The sequence below is a fragment of the Alosa pseudoharengus genome, unplaced genomic scaffold (assembly GCF_046254945.1).
Source record: "Alosa pseudoharengus isolate Yale_2024_CS ecotype anadromous, Long Island Sound unplaced genomic scaffold, YU_APseudo_1.1 YU_APseudo_1.1_scf_17, whole genome shotgun sequence".
Taxonomy (NCBI): domain Eukaryota; kingdom Metazoa; phylum Chordata; class Actinopteri; order Clupeiformes; family Clupeidae; genus Alosa; species Alosa pseudoharengus.
In genome coordinates this window covers 27343896-27368941 of record NW_027468640.1, presented here as the reverse complement: position 1 = coordinate 27368941, position 25046 = coordinate 27343896, and the positions used below count along the sequence as shown (strand labels likewise).

Below are 25046 nucleotides of genomic sequence, written 5' to 3'. Positions count from 1 at the left end.
ACTGTCAACCCTGTTACTGTCAATCCTAAAATCTAATAATTCATGTGTTCAACTCCAGAATTATTTATGTAACACATAATTATTTGTATAATATTCATGAATAGTTACAAGAGCACTCATTATTTTATAATAATATATGGTTTTTTTTTGGTAACAGGGTTGACATAGCACACATACCTCCATTGACTATTTGTTAAAGTAAATAAATAAATAAATAAGATAGCCTGATATGGCACCGCATGTTTTTCTGAGAGGTAAGAATCTACTTCATCCAAATAGGTGCTTCAAGATTTTAAAAACAGTACTTTGAAAATTAGATATGTTGAATGCAAAATGGCACGTTTTCGTAGAATGACCCAGCTACAAAAAAGTCCTGCACATTCGCTATTACTATGTAGGCTAATTCATGCTATGCTATGTGCAACTATTTCACTAAAATCAGAAATGTCACAACTGACCATTACATTCTACACGGTGTTTGAAAAAGAAACAACAATAATGGATCCAGTAGACTAGCCTAATATAATATTTTTTCTTACTGAAAGCACATAGTTACATACGTCACTTTACGTGCGTTCCCTTCGCGTCCAGGGAAAGACAGCCTACAACCTAAACAGAGCGCGTGAATGAGTGTGCGCATGTTTACACCATCAGCTGTCAAATCCGTGTGCCGTTCATTTTCGTCTGAAAAGGTAGGCTCGTTTGTAGATTTATTTTTTAATATGTTATATATGCAATGCCGTTTCGTTCCTACGTAGCGAGTAAGTTTGTGAACGCTATGGTTCATTCGATTGTCCGGGTATGAGAGGATTTTAAAATCCGCATTCTGTATTACTTGTTAGCCCGCTAACATTCGCTGTCATTAGAGCGTTAGCTAGTAGCTAGGTTATCATATTTGCCCGACAGGCAACGTTAGCTAAGGATGATCATCAAAGTTAAGCTTCCCCTTGCTAGTTGATTAAACACGATTCCTTTATCGATCCCGAAATCAATTACTACATTTAATGTAATGATGTTGGGCTTTCACATATATCTGAAAGTAAGCTAGCGATGGTGATAGAAATAGGTAACGTTATAGGTGTATCTGCATTTCGATGTTGCACTGTAGCAAACGTCAAAGCTAGATGTACTTTGCTAGCGCTAGCTTTATTCTAATGTAAGGTGAATTATCAACTACCGTTAGCAGGAAACCCTATGCAGATTGTTAAGGTTAAGCTGCATATAATTGCGCTAAATATTCTATAACTTAGCCCATTCATTTGAGTTAAGTCACGTTACATCATCTCTGCGGTACGTGCCTGATAATTACCGGACTGTAAAATAAAGCCAACGGTATCAATCGTTATTGTGTTGGCTCATTGGGTTAGCAGTATATCTGCTAGCTCGGCACTTATGGTATTACTCATTTTTAAAACCGACAGGCTAAGCTAATGTTGGTTGGATTTAGGCAGTTAGGCAGAGCTGTCATCGTCAGAACCAAACCACGCTCGCTCATATGCATATCATTATTTATCCATACACTATTTCGAATTTGTTTATCAACCAGCAAACGTAATTAACGTTACGTGAAATAAACATACATTTTGTTTCGCTTGTTGACTAGCTAGCTAGTTGTTTGAGTGTTAACAATACCCGTTTAGTCAATATGCCTATAGTAGCGCACTTGCAAGGTCTGTCAGAATTACCACCGAGTTGATATTACTGTCGACGCGGAGCTGGAGATCCAAATATCATAATATCACATTTATCTGGCTAAATCATTTTGTGAATCAAATAAACTAACGTAGCTTCTGCGACAGATACAGCACGAGATGTTTTCAGGTAAAGAATAAAAACATAGCTTCGTAACTGCAAATCTCGCCTTGTTGCTGCCAACAAAAGAAAAAATGACGCATGGACACGAAACGGTGTTTGTAGGTTTGGCTCTGGGTACCATAACGGGATTTACGAGGCCTTTCCTAAAGTCTGAGGGAAACACTTTCACAGCCCACTTGCTGCTTGCTGATATACCACGGATAATGACTGGACGACGCAACGTGAGGACAATCTGTCAGGTTATGTCAGTGAATAAATGTGTGTCAGCAAACAACTATTTGAAAAGCCAAATTTACATACAGTCAGACTTGATCGACTAAGTTAAGTGTAAGTGATAAATAGCCCACTCAAAATCTTATATGGAAGTCACTTGTCTTGTGGCTGTTTTGTAGGCTACCCTTTTTGTGCAGTGTGAATGAAATTATCAGTAATTAATAACGAATAGCCCATGATGCAATCATGCTGAGTAGGTGATACGCTGTGATAGAAAAATGGTCCTCAAAACCTCAGGCATAACACATCCTTTTTTCCCCCAAGACACCTTTCATTCAACAGTGTGTTTCTCAAATCTACAGCAAACCACTCACACTCAGTATCCATCAACAAGATATTTCCTCTTGATCACTGAATTCACTTTCCTCCGCCTGATCACTGAATTGAGATAAAACAATGTTAAGCTATCAGAATATATACGTAGTATATATGTGTAGCTCTGACTGTCTGGGTCCTTGTTTTAAACAAAACAACTGTGATGTTGTTTGTGTCGAAGGTGCTACAGTGTAGTTTGTGCATTGCTGCAGGTGATAAAGGTCTCTGCAGCCCTGAGCCCCCTAGAGATTGTGTTGATCCGTGTGTTTGTGTGGAGAAGCAGAAGCTGCCAAACAGATGAAATTGTCAGCAATAGGCCTACGTCCTCTTTGTTGCTTGTTCATCTGTTTTTGTTGTTGTTGTTGTTGTTGTTGTTGTCTTTTTAGTCTACTCATTTGAAGATGGACATGATCAGTATTTTTTCTTTAACATAATCAATTATCAGTAATATTTGTTATAATAATAAAGACTCTAAGAGCAAATTGACATTGAATGCTTGACAATTCTTTGCTCTTAAATCAATGGCTAAGCTTACTGTTTAGAATATCATGTGTTTTCCCTCTCTCTCTCTCTCTCTCTCTCTCTCTCTCTCTCTCTCTCTCTCTCACTCTCTCTCTCTGTATCTGTGTGCACACATATAGTCATGTTCTCAGTCAAGGGGTTTTTGTGCTTGCTTAGACAGACACACCAATTAGCCTGCACTCTCTGGAGGGGGGCCTCGGTAAGCTATCCTTAGCATGAGCATCTCTTTCTCAGGCAATCCCACCTGACGGCCACCACACACACCCCACAGGACCATGGGTCCCTCCCTGAAGCCTCTGTGGCACTAGGTGTCTGCTGAGAGTTTTAGTTGGTCTGTGTCTGTCTGTGTGTGTCCAGGTTTATTTTAGCTCATATGAGTGGGCTGTGGTTAGAGGAAAGCTAAGAGATGCAGGTTTTAATTTTCCGCCTTAAGGTAGTTTGAACTGTTGCACAGGGTTGTGTGTTTGGTTGTGGTTTGTTACTTTTGGAGTTGTTTATCTCTCTGGTTGAGCTGTGCATGAATGGCTTTGTTTTGTATTTTGCCTCCTCAGGACCAAACACACTGACTCAACACTGAAGCGCTTACAGTAACACCCTTCAGGACGGACTTTCTGGCATTTGACCTTTTGCAGGTAGGTACACTCAGAGACCTGACGGCTTGAAGGCTCGATACACTCAAAGGCTAGTCTGTGTGTGGATGGACACGGTGGTGGTGGGGAGTGGTAGAAACATGTAAAACAATCAGTCTCTGGTCTTCCTGATCATATGACATCACTGCAGCGTGAATGCATAAGTTGCCTAATATGCACTGTTCTCGATGGTACACAAGACCACTTTGTTGTGTTTGGTTTTGGGTATAGCCTGAGCCTAAATTCTTTTGACTGAACGTTAACTCACTTTTCCCTTGTGGAACATTATGCTGTAAGATGCAGGTTTTGCTCTAGCCAGTTGCTGTCAGACTGAATGAATGCCCTCACAAAAAATTCACTCTGTCTGAACATATGGGGCGACAAGCTGTACTTTCTACTGCTGTGAAGTTATTTCACAGCTCACTTGATGTGTGTATGTGTGTGTGTGTGTGTGTACACTTGAATATGTGTATTTCTATGTGAATATGTGTATTACATATTATACTATAACCTTGTGTTCTTTGGTCTTAAGAACAGTCAGCACATGTCTGATGAAGAAAATGTACAACTAACCTCCTCTTTGTTTTGAAATCTCTCCCTCTCCTCCCCTCCCCTCCCCTCTCTCTCTCTCTCTCTCTCCCTCGGTCTCTCAGTGGAATAGCGGAATAACTCTTGAAGCATGAGTTCTGTGGCTGTACTGACCCCGGAGAGCTTTGCGGAGCATCGCAGCGGGCTGAAGGATGAGGAGATCTCAGGTACGGCGGACAGGTGTGGTGTGTGGTGTGTGCGGTCGTAGAACAAGCTTGTGTAGCTACGCGAGCTGAGTAGGAGGGAGGAGCGCTGGAGTACCCACAGTAGTGGTGGCCTTGATCTACAGTTACATTTATTCATTTAGCAGACGCTTTCATCCATAGCGATCTCTTCTGTATATCAATTAGTTTACGTCCGTTCTCTGCATCAGTGAGTTGCATCACAAGCAGATGGAAAGGGAAGCCCTTCACTCCACTCAGAGTAGGAGACAGGTGATCTCAGTGTTAGCCTGAGTGTCGTGCCTGCACTGCCTGCTTTGTTAATGGGGGATCAAACCAAAGATTCGTGACGAGATGAGTTGCGACGTTCTAAAACCTTGGAACTGTGACTTTAATTCACACCTCTGCAACTCTTTCTGCAACGGTTTTGTCTCGTCGCTAATCTTTGGTGTGAATTGGGCCTTGCATGGCTGCTCGCCTGGCAGCTGGTCTTGATGCCTTGACCCTCTATGTGAATGTGTGTTCACCCTCATCTCATGACATTGACTGCCTCCCAGTCATTCACTTTAGCCCTCACTCCACAGATTAAACTCTGCTGCCTGTAATTGCTGTGTTGTTACAGAACTCCAGTTGAAAAGCTTGTGTGTGTGCGTGTAATGTATGTGTGTGTGTGTGTGTGTGTGTGTGTGTGTGTGTGTGTGTGTGTGCGTGTAATGTGTGTGTGTGTGTGTGTGTGTGTGTGGAAATGATGAATGGCTTGAGGTGGGAGGTAGACTCGTCTGTGGGTCAGGGAGCAGGAAGCCATTAGTGGAGCAGCAACACAGCAGTGGCTCTCTAAACGCTACTGTGATCAGGACTGGGGCTGGTGGCTGTGTGTGAGGACTAAGCGTCGCCGTTTTGTTGTTGTTGTTGTTGTTGTTGTTGTTGTTGTTGTTGTTGTTGTTGTTGTTGTTGTTGTTGTTGTTGTTGTTGTCGTTGTCGTTGTCGTTGTGGTTGCGCATGCCATTGATTACTGCCGTGTGAGTGGTGTCCAATTAGGCTATTGGGTTTATGTGGGAAATATTGATTTGGGACATGCTATGTGTGGTGTGTGTGTGTGTGTGTGTGTGTGTGTGTGTGTGTGTGTGTGTGTGTGTGTGTGTGTGTGTGTGTGTGTGTGTGTGTGTGTGTGTGTGTGTGTGTGTGTGTGTGTGTGTGTGTGTGTGTGTGTGTGTGTGTGTGTGTGTGTGTGTGTGTGTGTGTGTGTGTGTGTGTGTGTGTGGAGGTGTAGCAAAAGCAGCAGCTTTGCATTTACGTTTCATGCTGTCATTGAGCCCTGTGTGGGGAATATGTGAAAGTGTTGCTGCTGGAGTAGACTGTTTTCTACACTGCAAATAAATGCACCTGGGCAACGTTACCTGACTTGGCAGTTCTCAGTCAAGGGCACCACAAGGGAAACTGTTAGTGGAAGGTGTTTTTGTGAGGAGAAAAGTCTCCTCAGCTCACCTGTCAACCATGTGACTGAAACAGGAGACGCTGTTTGTCTTATTTTGGTAAAGGTCATTTTTTAAAAAGGCTGCTTTCCGCCGATGCACTTGCGTATCGAATTTCTGACAAAAGGGGTATTTCTTTCTCGTTTGCTTTTTTTACCGCCCTTGTTATCCCCACCACGGAGGTTATGTTGTCAGTTGTTTGTCTGTGAGCAGGATTATGCGAAAACTGCCAAGCCGATTTACATGCGTACATGCGGTGCACATGCGTAGCTTGAGCCAATGGAGAACCCAGTAAAGGGATAGATCTTAGATATTTTTTTACTTTTGCTAACATAATGAAATGGTGCCCTTCATTACATCTATCTGTCTTTCCTCTCTCTCTCTCTCTCTCTCTCTCTCTGTTCTCTCAGGTGGGGTCCCTGAGGATGAGGCATACATCCCCACCTACCTGGAGGCCTTCCCCCCGCTGCCGGAGAAGGGGGCCCCGGGGGACCGATCAGGGGAGCCCGCGGGGGCCTGGAACCGCATCCGACCCATCAAAGCCTCGGTCATCACGCAGGTGCCCAGCTTTACCTTCCCCTCACATTGCATGCTAACTAGTAGTGGACAGATTCAGCTGTGGACATAAGAAAGTGGTTAATCTCGGCAATGAACATGAATATGAACAGATACAGTGTGGTGGTCATTTTAGATGTATTTGTTTATGTATTTTGAAGTTATAAAGTATGTTCAAGGACGTCACTTGTATATTTGTGGTATTTGATTGTCCTTACTTAGTATGCTAAGTCCAAGTCCAAGTCCAAAACAATGTTAGCATGGACATTAAACTCTAGTTTGCCCTTTTAAAAGTGGGTCATTAAAGTGTTGTCATATGACAACAGTCATATGTTTGTTTAAATTCTGCATAGCTGTGTTACATAATTCTAGACGGAATAGATCATGTGCCAGAGATCCACTGTGTGAATGTTCCGAGTGGAACAATTAGACCAGTGTGCTTGAGTAAAGACAGACATTGCCACTCTCAAATTGGCATCAGACCAAATAGCATTGGGCCAACTTTTGGAGCTTTTAAAGAGAAGTTGGCCTCCATCTCCACCAAAGGGTTTTCTCTGCTCCGTGTAAACAATCACTTTCTCATATTTCTTCTCCCATTCTTTCTTTCTCTTTCTCTCTCCCTCTCTTTTGATACCTCCGTCATTCTATCTGTTTTTCCCAGGTGTTTCATGTGCCCCTGGAGGAGCGGCGGTACAAGGACAACAGCCAGTTCGGGGAGGGCGAGGAGGCCAAGGTGTGCCTGGACATCATGCAGAAGACCGGGGCACACATCGAGCTCTCACTGGCCAAGGACCAGGGCCTGTCCATCATGGTGACGGGCAAGCTGGACTCGGTGATGAAGGCCCGCAAGGAGATCGTGGCTCGGCTGCAGACTCAGGTACGCGAAGGAGTTGGAACTCCTCTCAGGCCCGCACATAGAACAGTATAACTAGTATAAATTTAGGTCAGTTCAAATCAAGGTCAATCTGCAATGTAGATATCAGAATATTGATCTACTCAATGATCTGTCTGGTTGCTACATGAGTTGGTTTATTTATGTAAATATATTCAGTTGTATGTATTACTACATATTTATTATATGTATAATCAGGTTATTGTCACTGTGACCACCCTGTTGACCTGAGTAGTTTTTTTTTTATTTTGGAGTATTTAAACCTGAGCCTTCTTCCATTGAACTATGCCTGTAAACTGGAGATGTCAGCAGGTCAAATGACTGCTACTGTGTTCATCATCCCTCCCCTCTTATGCTCTTCGTCTCATGTATTAGGGCTGCAACAATTAATTGATTAATTGTCAACTATCATTTTATTTAAGGACAATACGTTCACATTTTTGACGAATCAAGAATATAATTGACAGATTAATTGACTGAATTTTTTTTTTAAAAATTGCAGCTCTATCATGCCAGCAAGTCAGATTACAGCTATAGTGTTCTTGAATAAAATTTAATGAATAATGAATGTAATGACTGAATGAATGGATGAATGGCTGAATGAAACATGTATTGTAGAAAAAGGAAATCCAAGGCACTCTTTACACACTTTAAAATATTTTTTAAAAGCCTTTATTTTAATGGCTATTTCATGATTGAAAAACATGTAGTAAAATGCATATTAAAAATAAGCAACCCACGCGTAGCAGCGCAGACAGCCCTCTCAACCGACGCGTAGCAGCGCAGACAGCCCTCTCAACCGACGCGTAGCAGCGCAGACAGCCCTCCCGACCCACGCGTAACGACGCAGACAGCCCTCCCGACCCATGCGTAGCGGCGCCGACAGGCCTCTTTACCCATGCGTAGCGGCGCCGACAGCCCTCTTGACCCATGCGTAGCGGCGCCGAAAGGCCTCTTGACCCATGCGTAGCGGCGCTGACAGCCCTCTTGACCCATGCGTAGCGGCGCCGACAGCCCTCTTCAGTGTTTCTTGCTTTTATTTGTCTGGCTCTTCCTTGTTCCCTGTAAAAAGATATCATTCACTTTTAGAAACAGGACATGTTTTAACTCAAGACAGTCCAATGTGAGCGCTCATGGTTTGTTTTCACATTTGTGTTTACAGTTTGCAAACATCATCTGAGTTATGGCTCCTCCCCTTATCTCTCCCTCTCTGGATGTTTCCCGCAGGCCTCCGCCACGGTCACCATCCCCAAGGAGCACCACCGCTTCGTGATCGGCAAGAACGGCGAGAAGATGCAGGAGCTGGAGCTGAAGACGGCCACCAAGATCGCCATCCCGCGCCCCGACGACCCCAGCGTCAACATCCGCATCACCGGCACCAAGGAGGGCATCGAGAAGGCGCGCCACGAGATCCTGCTCATCTCCGCCGAACAGGTCAGAGGGGTCAGGGGGTCAGGGTTCAAGAGTTCACAGGTGTTGGAGATCAACATCGTATTGAGATTACTGCTATTACTATGTGTGAGGAAAGATTATCAGTGAAAAATAGCAGAGATGACAATAGTGAATGATTAAAATAGTGATTGAATTAAATGATTGACGGATTGCTCCTGTTGTCAGTGAAGTTGAGGATCTGTGTTGTAATGCTTTAGGAGCTTATTCCTACACAGACTTACTTACACAAGACTGAAGTCACTTAAATATGGTCCAGTGCTCATCCCCACTATTCTGTTCTCATCTGACTCCTGCACCTTTGACCGCTGTCCACCCTAACCGCTCCTCCACCCTGCCTTCGTCCCTCTCAGGACAAGCGGGCGGTGGAGCGTCTGTCGCTGGAGAAGGCCTTCCACCCGTTCATCGCGGGCGCCCACAACCGGGTGGTGCAGGAGCTGAGCCAGGAGACGGGCGCGCGCATCAGCATCCCACCGCCCAGCCTGCCCAAGGACGAGATCGTCATCACCGGCGAGAAGGAGGCCGTCGCCATGGCCATCGCCCGCATCCGCGCCATCTACGACGAGAAGGTGCGTGCGTGCGTGCGTTCGTGCATGCGTACGTATGTACGTGCGTGCGTGTGTGCTTCTGTGTGCTTGTTTGTGTGTGTGTGTGTGTGTGTGGAGGACAGAAAAACAAAAAGGTGAAAAAAGCTTTAAAAGAGGAGAGTAGGTAGGAAAGACACTATAGAGGAGGGGACAAAAAACACGTGAACACTGTTATGCCAAAGAAAGCAATGACGGGAGCTTGTTCACACTTGTATTGTAGAGTCTCAAGGTCTGATCTGCCGTGAGAGATGGATAAAACATAGATGAATAGGTAAAAGATAAATTCCTCTTTTCTTTCACTCCATTTGCTCAGTGTACGACGGCTACTCCTCCTGCCCTGACTCTCTTGCCTTCTGTTGCCATGAGTGGTGTGAAGATGCTGCAGCTCTCGGGTGCCTCAGTTCGGTCTTGGTCTGGTCTGGTCTGGTCTGGTCTGGTCTGGTCTGGTCTGGTCTGGTCTGGTCTGGTCTGGTCTGGTCTGGTCTGGTTCGGTGTGATTGCCAGAGGGAAGCAGGGAAGCGATAGCACCGGGTGCCACTGGGCGCTAATGAGAAAATGAGTGAGTTTATGACAGGCTGAAGATGAGGGGGGAGAGGTGTGGAGGGTAGGAGAGGGTGGGGTTGAGAGTGACGGTGTGTGTGTGTGTATGTGTGTGTGTGTGTGTGTATATGTGTGTGTGTGTGGGGGGGGGCGTTAGAGGGTGGTGTTGAGGGTGAAGATGGGTGGGGGGGATGGCCAGGCAGAGATACTAATGGGGGCAAATTGGATTGTGAAGGAAAACAACAGGATGGAAATGCTAATGAAGCCAGGGAGGCGCGGAGGAACTGTGGGCTTTCATCAGATATATACACACACACAAACACATACACACACACACACACACACACACACACACACACACACACACACACACACACACAGAGAGAGAGAGACACAGACGCAGAAACACACACACACACACACACACACATGCACACACACACCCACACACACACACACACACACACACACATGCACACATCTGAAATAATATAAACACCCACACAAATTAACCAACTCATCCACAGAACACCTGTAGGCTTCATTGAGTAGTAGTTGTACATTCTTGCTCTTAAGGGTTTTGAGGAATAATGCTCACCCTCTAGATTGCCTAAACTCCTTCTCTCTTTTCTTCTTACTCCCTCTGTGTCTGTTCATCTTTAGAAGCGGAAGACCACCACCATCTCTGTGGAGGTGAAGAAGTCCCAGCACAAGTACATCATCGGGCCCAAGGGGAACACGCTGCACGAGATCATGGAGAGCACCGGCGTGTCCGTGGAGATGCCGCCGCTGGACTCCTGCTCGGAGACCATCATCCTCCGGGGCGAGCCGGATAAACTGGGTCCGGCCCTCACACAGGTGTACGCCAAGGTGAGAAGGTGGCGGCCCTGTGGAAATTTAGCGTTCGTTTTAGGACATTTTTTTACATTCGTTTATATAGATTCCAGACCTCATAGTTCTGGCTGTCTACATGTTATCAAGTATTTTCCCTCCATGGAACTAACTAACTAGGGTTTGGGAACCCTAGGTTAGAAGATGGAGACCTTTTAGAAAGTTATTATAAGTTAAGAATATTTACTCCAACAGACCAAGGCACACATTGAGACAATTCCCATGTGCATGCATATAGAAGAAACAAAACTGGTCAATTTCTCCATTCTCCGTTTGTTTTTACATTTGTGTTTACAGTTTGCAAACCTCATGTTATGGCTATCTTGAATTCATCAAACACGTACAATAAAGATAATCCCCAAATCATGTATATGAATATGCTCATGACATGGATGGAATAGAATATGCTCACAGTATTCAAATGGTCCAAATTAATAGAGGATTTGTTTTTGTCTGAGTATTTTCCCATCATGAAACCACAGTCTGGGATTAGTGCAATCCAGCATAATATACAACAATATCCAAGATCCAAATCATATACACACTGTGCTGAAATGCCTTTCCTCTGAATACTGTATCCAGAGCGTGTTGTACTGTATTGTTTAGCGTTAGCACGCTGGTCTGGGCGTGGGTGTAGACATGGGCGTGGGTCTGAATTGGCTGTGTCCCTGTGGGTCTGACTCCTAATTGGCTGTGTTCTCTGCAGGCGAAGAGTGTGACGGTGGTGGAGGTGAGCGCTCCTGCCTGGCTCCACCGCTTCATCATCGGCAAGAAAGGACAGAACATCGGCCGCATCACCCAGCAGCTGCCCAAGGTGAGGGTGGGAGAGAGAGAGGGGGGGGGGAGAGAGAGGGAGGGAGAGAGGGAGGGAGGGAGGGAGAAATAGAGAGGAGAGGGAGATGAAAGTAAGGTTTTTATTGACTGATCTAGCTGAGGGGGGAAGAAAGGAGGAGGTGGTAAAAAGGCAAAATAACTGGCAGGATATGAAAGAGAGGAGGTCTTTTCAAGAAATGCACTGAACAGACCAAGGATAGGGGGACATCATGTCTGTGGCTGATGGCAGTGAGAGACGTGATCAAATTATATTTAAGATTGAGGTAAAGAAAAAACAGGCAATATGTATTTCATTTCTGTGGACGGATATAGTAACATGATAGTATTTTGTATCTGTGATTTGATGGTGGGCATAATGTAAACAAAGTCCTTTTAGGCAAGTCCCTCCACTCGGCGTCCATATTGCAATGCACATTGGGCACTTATCGGGCATCTGTTTCGGGCAGAACTGCGCGTGCGCAAGGCTTCATGACACCAACCGGCACAATGTATTTACAGCGGAAGGGGCGGAATATGTGTAGATGACTGTCATGTTTGCGTTACAAACTAACCCCATACATTTCTATGGGAGATTCTTTGAGTGCTGTGTCTTCTCATTAGAAAGTCTCTGATGTAAATCCCTGCTCCATGACCTTTGACCCCCCCCTAAGGTTCACATCGAGTTCACAGACGGCGAGGAGAGGATCAGCCTGGAAGGACCCACAGAGGAAGTGGAGCAGGCGCAAGTCCAGATCCAAGAGATCATCAAAGACCTGGTCAGGGCCCAACCAACCACACACACACACACACACACACACACACACACACTTACATACACACACACACACCTTTTGGATGGTTATTAGGTGTTGAACAATACCGTACTTGTAAGCTGTGCTGATTTCAGCCTTGTATTAGAAAAGCTCTGTGCCTGGAAAGGTTTTATATGTTTGATCCTTTTGGCTTTTTACATTAGAGGCACCCTTAACAGTTTTTTTTACCATAACATAAAATTTCCAAAAATCATTTTGATGGCACAGAACCTCATAACATGACAAACGGCACTTCTGCCATTGTCTGAGCGGCCCTTTGTAGGGGATTACCGACCTAGCAACTATATTATATCGGAGTTATGTTCATACTTTGTTGCAAAAGACGCATACATATTTAGTTTGCTTATTATTGTGCTTCTCAACCAGAGGGGGACCCCAAGAGCAAATCTTGTTTAGTGCTGCTTTAATTACAAGAATAAGTGTCTCTGAGTGAAAGGAGTTTTGTCCATTTAACGTTTTTTGGTTTTATGAAAGGCTGTTGATATTTGCTCTCAGTAGCCAATCAAATGTTTAATTGCATCTTGCCACTTTGGATAAGTGTTTTGATAAATGACTCGGAAATGCAGTGCTTGGATTGAAAGCAAAAAATATTCATCTGTGCAATGAAGTATTGAAGTCAAAAGTGTAGTTAGCAAGATTGCATAGGCTTACAGCATGGAGAATTCTTTAATGAGGGCATGTCCTTTCAAAATCTTTCATCATTGACTGCAACAGATCCTAGCTGCATTGCCACTGTGAATCACTGTCTGTGATGTGCAGTTTTAAGTGGAACGAGCTACTTCATGTCTGTTTTGTGTCTTCCTTCAACAGATGTCTCGGATGGACTATACTGAGGTCAACATCGACCAGCGCTTCCACAGACACCTGATTGGGAAGAATGGAGCAAACAGTGAGTTTGGCCTCACTAATGGGGGAGGGGAGGACTGCTGAGAGAGACACATAGTTAAAAAAAAAAGGCATTTTTAAAATGTTATTTTTCCCTTCAAAGTGACTCCTGTCAGTAACTTATATTCTACAATGTCAGCGTCTGCCTGTCAACATCTTATACTCTTGCAAAGTGTAAGTGCAAAATTCTGAGCCTGAAGTTAGTAAGTAGAAGTGTATGAAATGAGCAATAGAGAGCGAGGGGGCTCCTTTGGGGCAGAGTTGAGTGGATGTCCATAGACTGGTGCGTGTCTCAGTGCTGGGGTTTCAGTGTTTTCAAGGGATCAGCTGATGCCAGGCCTCTGCTGAAGTGGTTTCCAGCCATTCTAAAAATATCCTGTGTCAGCACTGCACTCTGCCTCTGAGGGAGAACACACACATTCATGCATACATACAAACACGCACAAACACACACACACACACACACACACACACACACACACACACACACACACACACACACACACACACACACAAAGAAACACACAAACACACATACAAAGACAAGGCTGCAGGAGATCACACATAGCTCTAACAGGAATCAGATATACAATACACACTCTCTCTCACATACAAACAAACACACACACACACACTTCTGCAACTGAAATCATACACACTCACAGGAGAATATGCACACATACGTAGGCCTGTCAGAGGATAAAGCACAGGCACAGACACACAGACACACACACACAGTGTAAAAGATCATATAAAATGCACATACACCTGCTTTAACAATACGTTCCTCTCTAACCACTATACAGTGGCCAAGATCACAGTAGCCCTGGGATGTGCTATACAGATTATATTAGCCCTGAGATATGCTATACAGTTTAAATTAGTTTTTAAGTCTGTAGAAAAGTGCTTATTTGATTGGAAACACTCAGTCTGTCTCATTTACTCTAATGCTTTTCCTTTTCTCTTCCTCTATCTCTCTCCTCCATCCATCACTCCATCCCTGCGCAGTAAACCGCATCAAGGAGCAGTACAAGGTGTCGGTGCGGATCCCTCAGGACGCAGACCGCAGCGGCCTGGTGCGCATCGAGGGGGACCCCCAGGGGGTGCAGCTGGCCCGCCGGGAGCTCATGGAGATGGCCCAGCGCATGGTGAGCAGCACCAGGGGTCACTCAGGGGTCATCCGATGGAGAGAGGCCAGTGAACGAAATTAAAAGCTTCAGCATGCGCTGACTCGGCCTTTCCTCCTCTTCTCAAAAGTGCCACTCTGGCCATTTTCTTGTTTGGTTTGGCTTGTGCTGAGCAGATCACCTTTCGTGTGTTTTTCTCCCTCACATTTTTTCTTTCTTCTCTCTCTGTCAGGAAAATGAACGAACCAAAGACTTGATAGTGGAGCAGAAATTCCATCGCACCATCATAGGCCAAAAAGGGGAAAAGATCAAAGAAGTCCGGGACAAGTTTCCAGAGGTAAGTCGCCATCTTTTTTAGTCGGTATCTTACATCTGTCTCATAACACATGTTAACTGACATACTACATACTGTACTCACTTTAAATATATCTACTTACATTACAACCTAATGCTAACCCTATTGCCAAGTAAACCTTACAAACGATTTGTAAAACCATCACAGAGTTGAGATTGAATGCTCTTGTTCAGGTCATCATTAATTTCCCGGACCCGGCACAGAAGAGTGACATTGTACAGCTCAGGGGACCAAAGAACGAGGTGGAGAAATGTGGCAAGTTCTTGCAGAAGATGATCGCAGACCTGGTATTAAGACAGCTCTACTGTACATCTCTTTCTCTCTCTCTCTCTCTCTCTCTCTCTCTCTCCAATGTAACCCCTCTAATGTTAGACCACACTTTGTCATCGCCCCTTCTCTCTTCCTTTCTCGGTACAATCTAGCCTGTTCTCTCTTTACTTTTCAGATTGAAAACAGCTACTCCATCTCAGTGCCCATCTTCAAGCAGTTCCACAAAAACATCATAGGCAAAGGAGGCGCCAACATCAAGAAGGTACGTACAGCGTTGATGACCAAGCTGTACTTTTGGACATCTGTGAAGCGCTTTGAGTGTTGAGAAAAGCGCTATATAAATGTTAAACATGTTGTTGTTGTTGCTGTTGTTGTCGTTATTGTTTGCAGTGCACACAGTGACGGCTCACTCGGGCACTACTGGAGAAATACACAGCCATAGTGAGCGGTCATTTTTACTGTCTTGCTGATGTGTGTGTGTGTGTGTGTGTGTGTGTGTGTGTGTGTGTGTGTGTGTGTGTGTGTGTGTGTGTGTGTGTGTGTGTGTGTGCACACGTGTGTGTGTGTGTGTGTGTGTGTGTGTGTGTGTGTGTGTGTGTGTGTGTGTGTGTGTGTGTGTGTGTGTGTGTGTGTGTGTGTGTGTGTGTGTGTGCGTGCGTGCGTGCGTGCGTGTGTGTGTTTGTTTTGCCCTTAGATCCGTGAGGAGACCAACACAAAGATTGACCTGCCCACTGAGAACAGTGACTCGGAGATGATCGTCATCACAGGGAAGAAGGTCAACTGTGAGGCCGCACGAGACCGCATCCTGACCATCCAGAGAGACCTGGTGAGAGCACAGAGAGATTGTTCACTTTTCCTTAACACTTACAGTAATGTCAGTACGCTCATATCATGTGGATACAGTAAATTGGCGATAACCTCCATTTCATTCATTTCAAAATGAAGAAATGTCATAAATTGTCATCTTTCACATCACGTCTTTCATATCATTCTGCAAGAAGTCCGTTCGCTTTTGCAATAGAGTTTCATTGAAAGTGAAAGTCAGCTAGTAGCCTAAGACGTTGCCATGCAACACCTGAAACTGTCACGTTCTATCTGTGTGGCGAACTATTTATTTTGTCAGCAGAGGCCACGAAATGGTAGCAACATCATTTTTAAAGACCCATTGAGTTAAGCTTCTTTTCTCGTTTTGGCAAGTAGCCGTATAATGAGCGGGATAATGTATTGTCTGCCTGTAATTATCGGAAAATAAGTCCCTTCAGGTCAAAGCAAAACCCCTCCGCTGCCCGTCGGGGTTCCGTTTGCCCTGTCGGGAGTCGTGATTATTATTTTTCGATAATTACCGGCGAACAATACATTATCCTTTACGTGTCCTGTGGTCTCGGCCTGGTTCCCCCTCAGGCCAACATAAAGGAGACGGAGGTGACCATCCCGGCCAAGCTGCACAACTCGCTGATCGGCTCCAAGGGCTGCCTGGTGCGCTCGGTGATGGAGGACTGCGGCGGCGTTCACATCCACTTCCCCTCCGAGGGCTCGGGTTCTGACCGCGTCACCATCCGCGGGCCGGCAGGCGAGGTGGAGAAGGCCCGCAAGCAGCTGCTGCAACTGGCCGAGGAGAAGGTGAGGAAGGAGGGGAGGGGAGGAGAGGAGGACAGGAGGACAGGAGGACAGGAAAGAGGAGAGGAGAGAGGGGAGGAGAGGAGGAGTGGGGAGGGGAGGAGAGGTGAGAGGGGAGGAGGGAGAAGAGGGGAGGAGTGGGGAGGAGGGAGGAGTGGGGAGGTGAGGAGGAGAGGAGGTGAGATGGCAGGAGGTGAGGAGACATTCCACTACAGGAAGATCTACAGGATGATACCTTAACTGCTCTCTTTCTCTCTCTCTGCATCTCCCACAGCAAGTGAACAACTTCACGGTGGAGCTGCAGGCCAAGCCGGAGTACCACAAGTTCCTGATTGGCCGTGGCGGGGCCAACATCCGACGGGTGCGCGACCGCACCGGCGCGCGCATCATCTTCCCCTCCCCCGACGAGCCCGAGCAGGAGCTCATCACCATCGTGGGCCGAGAGGAGGCCGTGCGACTCGCCCAACGGGAGCTGGAGATCCTGGTGAAGAACCTGGTAAGAGCCAATCAGAGGCAGGCTTACTGAGAAGTCAGAGTTTGGTCACTGTTTGGTCAACTGTTTTGTGTAAGGATCACCAAGACCAAAAAGTAAATTGTACATTTGGACATATGTTTGGGGAAAGTAAGCTACCGTATTATTTAAAAAAAAATTTAAGTATATTTTTTTGGGCTTTTTATGCCTTTAATGATAGGACAGTGGAGAGTGACAGGAAGTGAATGGGAGAGAGTGCAGGGGTGGGATCCGGAAAGGACCACGGGGCGGGAATCGAACCCGGGTCGCCGGCGTACGGTGCAGGTGCCCCAGCCAGCCGCGCCACAGCTGGGGCCAGCCACCGTATTATTAAGGATGATTCAGACATCACACCTAACTTTATCGACCGGCTTCCTGTGTCTATTTTTCTGTCTGTTTGTCTGTCCCGCCCCAGGATGACGTGGTGGAGGACGGTATGGTGGTCGAGCCCCGGCACCATCGCCACTTTGTGTGCCGCCGCGGGCAGGTGCTGCGGGAGCTGGCCGAGGAGTACGGCGGAGTGGCCATCAGCTTCCCCCGCACCGGCACGCACAGCGACCGCATCACGCTGAAGGGCGCCAAGGACTGTGTGGAAGCCGCCAAGCGCCGCATCCAGGAGATCATCGAGGACCTGGTAATGAAACATCCAACTGTGTGTGTTATGTTAGTGTTCGCATGTGTGTATGTGTGTATGCACGTGTGTGTGTGTGTGTGTGTGTGTGTGTGTGTGTGTGTGTGTGTGTGTGTGTGTGTGTGTGTGTGTGTGTGTGTGCGTGCGTGCGTGCGTGCGTGCGTGCGTGCGTGCGTGCGTGCGTGCGTGCGTGCGTGCGTGCGTGCGTGCGTGCGTGCGTGCGTGCGTGCGTGCGTGCGTGCGTGCGTGCGTGCGTGCGTGCGTGCGTGCGTGCGTGCGTGCGTGCGTGCGTGCGTGCGTGCGTGCGTGCGTGCGTGCGTGCGTGCGTGCGTGCGTGCGTGCGTGCGTGCGTGCGTGCGTGCGTGCGTGCGTGCGTGCGTGCGTGCGTGCGCGACGTGTGGATGTGTTTTCTGATGCTGGGAAAACTCTAATGTGTCTAATGTGTACAAATGAGTGGTCAGTATGTGAACTGGGAAAGCTTAAAGACCTACCTTATATTACCTAAGTTACATCTGTATTGTATTTTATCAATGAGATAAGTGGATGTGTGTCACTTGGCAAGTGTTCAAGTGTTTCACTTCAAGTCATGACCCCTGCTGACCTTTGACCCTTGCGCTCCCAGGAGGCCCAGGTGACGGTGGAGGTGGCCATTCTGCAGCGGCACCACCGGGCAGTGATGGGCCCCAAAGGCTGCCGGATCCAGCAGATCACCCGGGACCATGAGGTCCAGATCAAGTTCCCTGAGAGAGAGGAGTCCGCAGGTCAGACAGCATGCTCTCCCTCTAGCTACGTGTATACCGTTAGACCTGAGAGGGAGGAGTCCACAGGTCAGACAGCATGCTCTCCCTCTAGCTACGTGTATACCGTTAGACCTGAGAGGGAGGAGTCCACAGGTCAGACAGCATGCTCTCCCTCTAGCTACGTGTATACCGTTAGACCTGAGAGGGAGGAGTCCACAGGTCAGACATGCACTCCCCCTAGCTACGTGTATACCGTTAGACCTGAGAGGGAGGAGTCCACAGGTCAGACAGCATGCTCTCCCTCTAGCTACGTGTATACCGTTAGACCTGAGAGGGAGGAGTCCACAGGTCAGACAGCATGCTCTCCCTCTAGCTACGTGTATACCGTTAGACCTGAGAGGGAGGAGTCCACAGGTCAGACAGCATGCTCTCCCTCTAGCTACGTGTATACCGTTAGACCTGAGAGGGAGGAGTCCACAGGTCAGACATGCACTCGCTCTAGCTACGTGTATACCGTTAGACCTGAGAGGGGTTTGATGTGTAGTTTGAGTTTGATTCATTCTGCTCATAAAATAGACTACATGCACAAAAGGCTCGTCATCTCATTTGTTTCCGGTGGAGCGTTAACTGTGTTGTAACGGCATCTTCTTTTATATTCTGCTCCTTACATTTTCACTCCTGATGATACTGAATATGTCGTTTGCCCAATAATAATAATTTTAACACACGCATAAATTCATATTTATCATACCGTGCTGATTCACTAGGTTCAACACCCACAACAGGGTCCCTGTTGACGCTAATTACATTAACAATAGCGGCTGGTTCAAACACACCTGGCTCCCTCGGAAACAAACAAGTGCACCGAGAGCCTTTCGTGCACGTAGCCTATTATACTCCTGATCCTATTGATGCACCATGCCTTTCAAATGTAGCTGGAGGAGTTTGCTGTGCAAAGTTAAAGTCTGGTGCTCTTTCATGCTCTCTTTAATCCAGATGATGACAGAGAGGCGCAATCGCAAACTAGTGACCTTTCAAATATTCAATAAAAAATAAATTAAAGCATTTGTTTTCCTTACTTGAAAAAAAAGGAATTTTGATCTCAAGTGAAATGTGCCGTTGCCATGGCTACCTCAGGTCAGGAGCCCCATCCACAGGAGAACGGGGACGCCAGTCCGGAGGGGGAGCCTGCCCCCCGCAAGTGTGACATCATCGCCATCTCGGGGCGAGAGGAGAAGTGTGAGCTGGCGCGGCAAGCCCTGCTGGTGAGGACTGCATTTCCCACAATGCAACTCTAACCTCAAGCACTCGCTCATAACTGACCACACTCTGTAAAGTTTTTATGAAGGGTTCACAGTTTGATTAATGGCTTTCCTTTTCATCCTGTTTCTACTCCCCCACTCATCTCTCTCTCTCTCTCTTTCTTTCTTTCTTTCTCTCTCTCTCTCTCTCTCTCTCTCTCTCTCTGCAGGCTCTGGTGCCTGTGACGATAGATGTAGAGGTGCCTTATGATCTCCATCGTTACATCATTGGCCAGAAGGGCAATGGGATCAGGAAGATGATGGAGGAGTATGAGGTAGAGCACGAGTGGAGGGAAAGGGCCGGGGAGTGGGAGGGGCACAGGGCTTAGAGGTCAGAGGTCAGGGCGGAGTTCAGTAGTGTAATGGTGAGAAACCGTTCTAGTGCTGTTTACAGCACCCTGCCTCTCTGCTTGAATAGCCAAGTGATGCACATACATATCTATCCATACACTACTGTTCTGTGCTACTGTTCTTGACCCTCTTCCCTCTCTCTCTCTCTCTCTCTCACTCTCTCTCTCTCAGGTGAACATCTCTGTGCCTCAGCCTGACCAGCAGTCAGACGTCATCAAGATCACGGGTCAGGTGACCAACGTGGACCAGGCCAAACTGGGCCTGCTGGAGCGGGTCAAAGAGCTGCAAGCGGAACAGGAGGACCGGGTACGACCCAGATTTCACCAAACCAGACCTGGCCACAGTGACCAGTGATCTAATAACCTGATCCAAACATGGCACCAGTGAATTAATACATAATTGGGCAATTCCACGCAAAATGGTCACATCCATAACGCCAACTAAATTCCATGGCATTGAGTTGGCGTTATGGATGTGACAGTTTTGCGTGGAATTGCTCAATACAACAAAGGAATTTTCTGTTTATTCTCGCTGATGTTGCTTGTTGCAACAGTGATGCTGTTTTAAAAAAATTTTTGTTCTGCTGATGTTGAGGCGTTCTCTGCTTTAAGTGATGTTTTGTTGTTCTATGTCCACAGGCGTTGAGGAGCTACAAAATCACCCTCTCAGTTCCGCCCAAATTCCATCCCAAGATCATCGGCCGTAAAGGAGCCGTCATCTCCCAGATCCGCAAAGACCACGATGTCAACGTGCAGTTCCCAGATAAGGGAGATGAACTGCAGGTGTGTGTGTGTGTGTGTGTGTGTGTGTGTGTGTGTGTGTGTGTGTGTGTGTGTGTGTGTGTGTGTGTGTGTGTGTGTGTGTGTGTGTGTGTGTGTGTGTGTGTGTGTGTGTGTGTGTGTGTCTTTCTGTGTGTGTGTGTGTGTCTTTCACTTTTTTATTGATTTGTTTTTGGGCTGGGTTTCCTGATTTCATCTTGATCTATTCTCTCTGTCTGCTGTTCTGACATGTCATATCTCATCCCATCCTTCTCTCATTCTCCTTGTCCATCTATCTCTTTTCTTTTTCTTTTTACCTTATCTTTCCCCCTCCATCTTTCTCTTTTCACTCTATCACTGTTCTCTCTTTTTTACCCTCCTCCTCTCTTCTCCTCTCTTTGTCCTTCCTTCCTTGCTCTCTCTCCCTCCCCGTTCCATCTCTCTTTTTACTCTCTATCACTGCTCTCTCTCTTTTCCACCCCTCCCTCCCTCCATCTTAATTTCTCCTCATCTCTTCTTTAACCCCCCCCCAGGATGTGATTGTGATCTCTGGTTACGAGCGTAATGCGGAGGAAGCGCGCGTGGCCATCGAGCAGCTGGTGGCCGAGCTGGAGGAGATGGTCAGCGGAGACGTGCAGCTGGACCACCGCGTGCATGCCCGCATCATCGGCGCCCGCGGCAAAGCCATCCGCAAGCTCATGGATGAGTTCAAGGTGTGTGTGTATGTGTCTGTGTGTGTGTGTGTGTGTGTGTGTGTGTGTGGCATGTATTATTGTAAGAATATCTATGGATTGACATGTCAGTATTCCTTTTCGAAGAATTGCCCATTCATACTTCATACTAGTTGTTTTCATACTTGTGAATGAATGTCATACAGTCTACTTATCCTAGTTATTCTGGGATCTGGGATTCAATCCCCTGCAGGTGGACATCCGGTTCCCCCAGCCTGGTTCCGATGACCCAGACCGAGTGACTGTGACTGGCTTGCCCGAGAATGTGGACAACGCCATCGACCATCTCCTCAACCTGGAGGAGGAATATGTAAGTGTTTCTACTGCGGAATCTGGCATCTGGCTTTATTCATAGGCTTTTTATATATAAGTACATGCCACAGACTACATAAGCTCAAATGTCTCTAAACTCCTGTTGCTCTTCTAATCCCATTTTATGGTCATATTTGCTCTTTCTGCCTCTGCCTCTCTTTCTCCCTCCCTCCCTCCCTCTCTCTCCCTCACTCTGTCTCTCACACGCACAGATGCTGACTGTAACTGAATCGGAGACTATGGCTGCTTACATGAAGCCCCCGTCTCGGTCAGCCGGAGGAGGACTTGGGGGAGGAGACGAGGACAGTAAGGGCGCTGCCAAAGGCTTTGTTGTTCGGGACGCACCCTGGAATGCCCCAGGCAACAAGGTGAGACCACGTCGCCATCTAAGGCTGTGTCTAGGGTGAAGTCAGGTAAATTGGGGCACTTTTTGGCATGAAAATCCCCATATCGCCAACCTTATCTGGTCCATTTTAGCTAATGGCCGAATTTACCGATTACCGTCCCGGAAAGAGAAGTGAGAAACAAGAAACTCGTTTTAAATCGTGTTTCTTACCTTGTAACATCCACATAGTTCTGCCAAACTTATGCTAACCATTCGCTAGCTTGTAAACAAATCCATGTGCTTTATCGTTACCTTTTCCCACAGTTTGAAATAGCATAATGCACAATTTCTCCAGCAGAGGGGGAAATCCTGCCAAGTTTCCCTTTAAGCCGGGTAAAGTTCGAGGTGAAAACCATCTCCGTCCACTTTACCATTTTAGTGTTGTTTGTCAGTTTTTTTGTTTTGTGTCCACACTAGAAAGCTGAAAAGCCATAGAAGTGTTTGTTGTTGGTGGTGTCTGGAACACATACTTACATTAGTATCATGGCAACTACACGTCATCGTACCTGAAGCTCTCCGTTTGCCCTGTGTGCGCTACAGCGCGAACCTGGAGTTTTCAGATTTGTCCACCTCAGAGATCATTTTCGAAAAGTATCGTTTTCAGTGTTGGAATAAGCCGTTTTAATGTGGACAGAAGGACTTAACGAAGAAATAATCGTGTATTTAAATGTACCTGGCTTAATATATACAGGGTCTAAGTGACTGGTTCTCAGGGTCACCAAAAATGAATTATAGGTTATGATTGTTGTAGTAGTTTGTTTTGTTAATGTTGTGTCAAATGTGTGTATGTTCAACATCAATCAACTGATAATATGCCATACTTGCTGATGATTGATTCACACCATTGTTGTCTCCAGATTATTAAATTAAAGGTACAGTACATGATTCTGGGGAAAGGTTGCTACTAAAGCAATGGGTTGATTAGCTGGAATTGTGCATAGCTTGATCCAAGATTAGATTAGATTCAACTTTATTGTCATTGTGCAGAGTACAGGTCCAGATGTGACAAGCCAGTGACAAGCCACTACGTGTTCTTAATGCATACAGAGATGAGTCCGCTAGAGGACCATGAGAATCTGAATTTGACCCAAAATTGGTTTCGATTAAAATTGTGGGACCTTTACTGTAACAGCTTTTATATACAGTATGGAAGACAGCAATGTGTTGGTACCTGTGTGTTTACCTGTGTGTTTACCTGTGCGTTTACCTGTGCGCCTCGGCCTGGTCTCCGCAGGCTCCGGACATGAGCAGCGCTGAGGACTTCCCCACCTTCGGCACCGGCGTGGCTCCCAAACAGACGTCGGCCTGGGGACCCAAGAAGTTCTGAATGGCGGAGGAAAACGAACGAGCATAGAGAGGAACGGGAGGAGTGGAGAAGAAATGGATTTTCATTCCTCTATCGCCATCTTGTCCCCCTTCTTGTCTCTGGTCATCCCTCCACTTCAGTGCCCTTTGACCTGTGAGGAGATTCTTTGTCTCCCACTCTCTTCTGTCCTGCTCCACACCAACCAACCCGGACACCCAGACAGAAAAATGTGGCCTCAATCCTGTCCATGAGCGCTCTCTCTCTTTCGCTCTTCTTTTGTCTCACTCTAACCTTTTGTCCATGAACTCTCACTCTATTCTTCTGTCCTGGGTTGTCAATTCCTCCACTGGTTTCCCTCTGGCTTCGCTGGAGTGCCTCAGTCGCTGGGTGGGTGGGTGGGGTGTGTGTGTGTGTGGGGGGGTGGGGTTCTAATTCTTGCAGCTGCTGCACCTACAGTACACTAGACTCTTAAAAGCTGTCCCGGCCTCTTTTATTCCGTCGTTTAGGCTGGTTGAGACCCATCAATCTTCAAAGGAAAGGACAAAAAGAAAAAAAAAAGTGTGAGGTCTTTTTAAAAACATTCTGTTTTTGAAAACAGAAATCCTCAGAGAGGATGCTTGTTTTTAATTCCTTTTATTTATATATTTAAACAAATAAAGATATGGTCTTGTTTGTTTGTTTAGTTAGTTGGTTGGTTTTTTTTTTTTTTTTAAACCTTCCAACCTTTCTGCAGCTTTCTTCAGTCAGCAACTGAACCTTTTCAAGCACACGCGCAGCCGTTTTTAAAAAGGGTCAGTGGCACATTTGTCCCACAACCTCACAAGCCTGTAAAGCAGTTTCCAGTCTCCATTGGACCTCAGTGCACACCATAGCTTTCTCTCATACTGAAAGTCTTTTTCAAATGTGAAAAATAGTGAAAAGAAAAAGATTACAAATGCAGCCCTTGTGACCTTTGAAGGTTTGACAAGAAGGTGTTGACCTTTTTGTTACTTGTGTCTGTTTATTTATTTATTTGTCTCTATTTATCTATTTATTTCTTTGTTTATTTAATATTTTTTACCACTTAAGCTAGCTGGAATCTTGCAGGGGTCAATTCCATGTCTGAAAGTAAGGTATGATGTCTAGATGAACAATGGCTGAGAACATGTTTTGCAGGTTGTTTATGTTTTTGTTCTACCTTTGTGAACTTAAAAGGAGTTGTCTGTGAATATTTGTGTGTGTGTGTCTGTGTGTAAGTCTACTGAGGGGGTAGAAATTGGGCAAAGCTTGAATTTTTTTCTTATTGGATATTTTATTCTTATTCATCTTTGGTCTTTTTACATCTTGGCTTATCCAGCTTATGTGTTGTGGTCAATGTAACCAGTTTTATAAAGGAATCACTCACCATCCAGTCTTACCTTAGAGTGAGAATGGCCACATGGACAGCAATGT

The 25046-nt window shown here is 46.2% G+C and overlaps 1 protein-coding gene across 1 annotated transcript; it reads left to right on the top strand.

Moving 5' to 3' along the window:
• The first annotated feature begins 621 nt into the window (after positions 1–621).
• Positions 622–23890, top strand: hdlbpb (high density lipoprotein binding protein b). Its single transcript, XM_076289169.1, has 28 exons — positions 622–692; positions 3477–3557; positions 4208–4309; positions 6186–6334; positions 6992–7207; positions 8450–8656; positions 9025–9240; positions 10462–10668; positions 11396–11503; positions 12174–12278; positions 13146–13224; positions 14229–14368; positions 14580–14684; positions 14876–14989; positions 15148–15234; positions 15667–15798; positions 16374–16592; positions 16864–17085; positions 17516–17734; positions 18354–18492; positions 19609–19736; positions 19943–20047; positions 20295–20429; positions 20762–20905; positions 21415–21594; positions 21806–21922; positions 22137–22292; positions 23544–23890. The coding sequence occupies exons 3-28, from the start codon at positions 4234–4236 to the stop codon at positions 23634–23636; spliced, it is 3798 nt and encodes a 1265-aa protein (XP_076145284.1). The 5' UTR covers positions 622–692; positions 3477–3557; positions 4208–4233; the 3' UTR covers positions 23637–23890.
• The last annotated feature ends 1156 nt before the right edge of the window (positions 23891–25046 follow it).

Coding starts and splice junctions, on each gene's coding strand:
- hdlbpb (XM_076289169.1), top strand. CDS start 4,234: ATGAGTTCTGTGGCTGTACTGACCCCGGAGAGCTTTGCGGAGCATCGC. Junction 14,990..15,147: donor AGAAGATGATCGCAGACCTG/GTATTAAGACAG, acceptor TTTACTTTTCAG/ATTGAAAACAGCTACTCCAT. Junction 15,799..16,373: donor TGACCATCCAGAGAGACCTG/GTGAGAGCACAG, acceptor GTTCCCCCTCAG/GCCAACATAAAGGAGACGGA.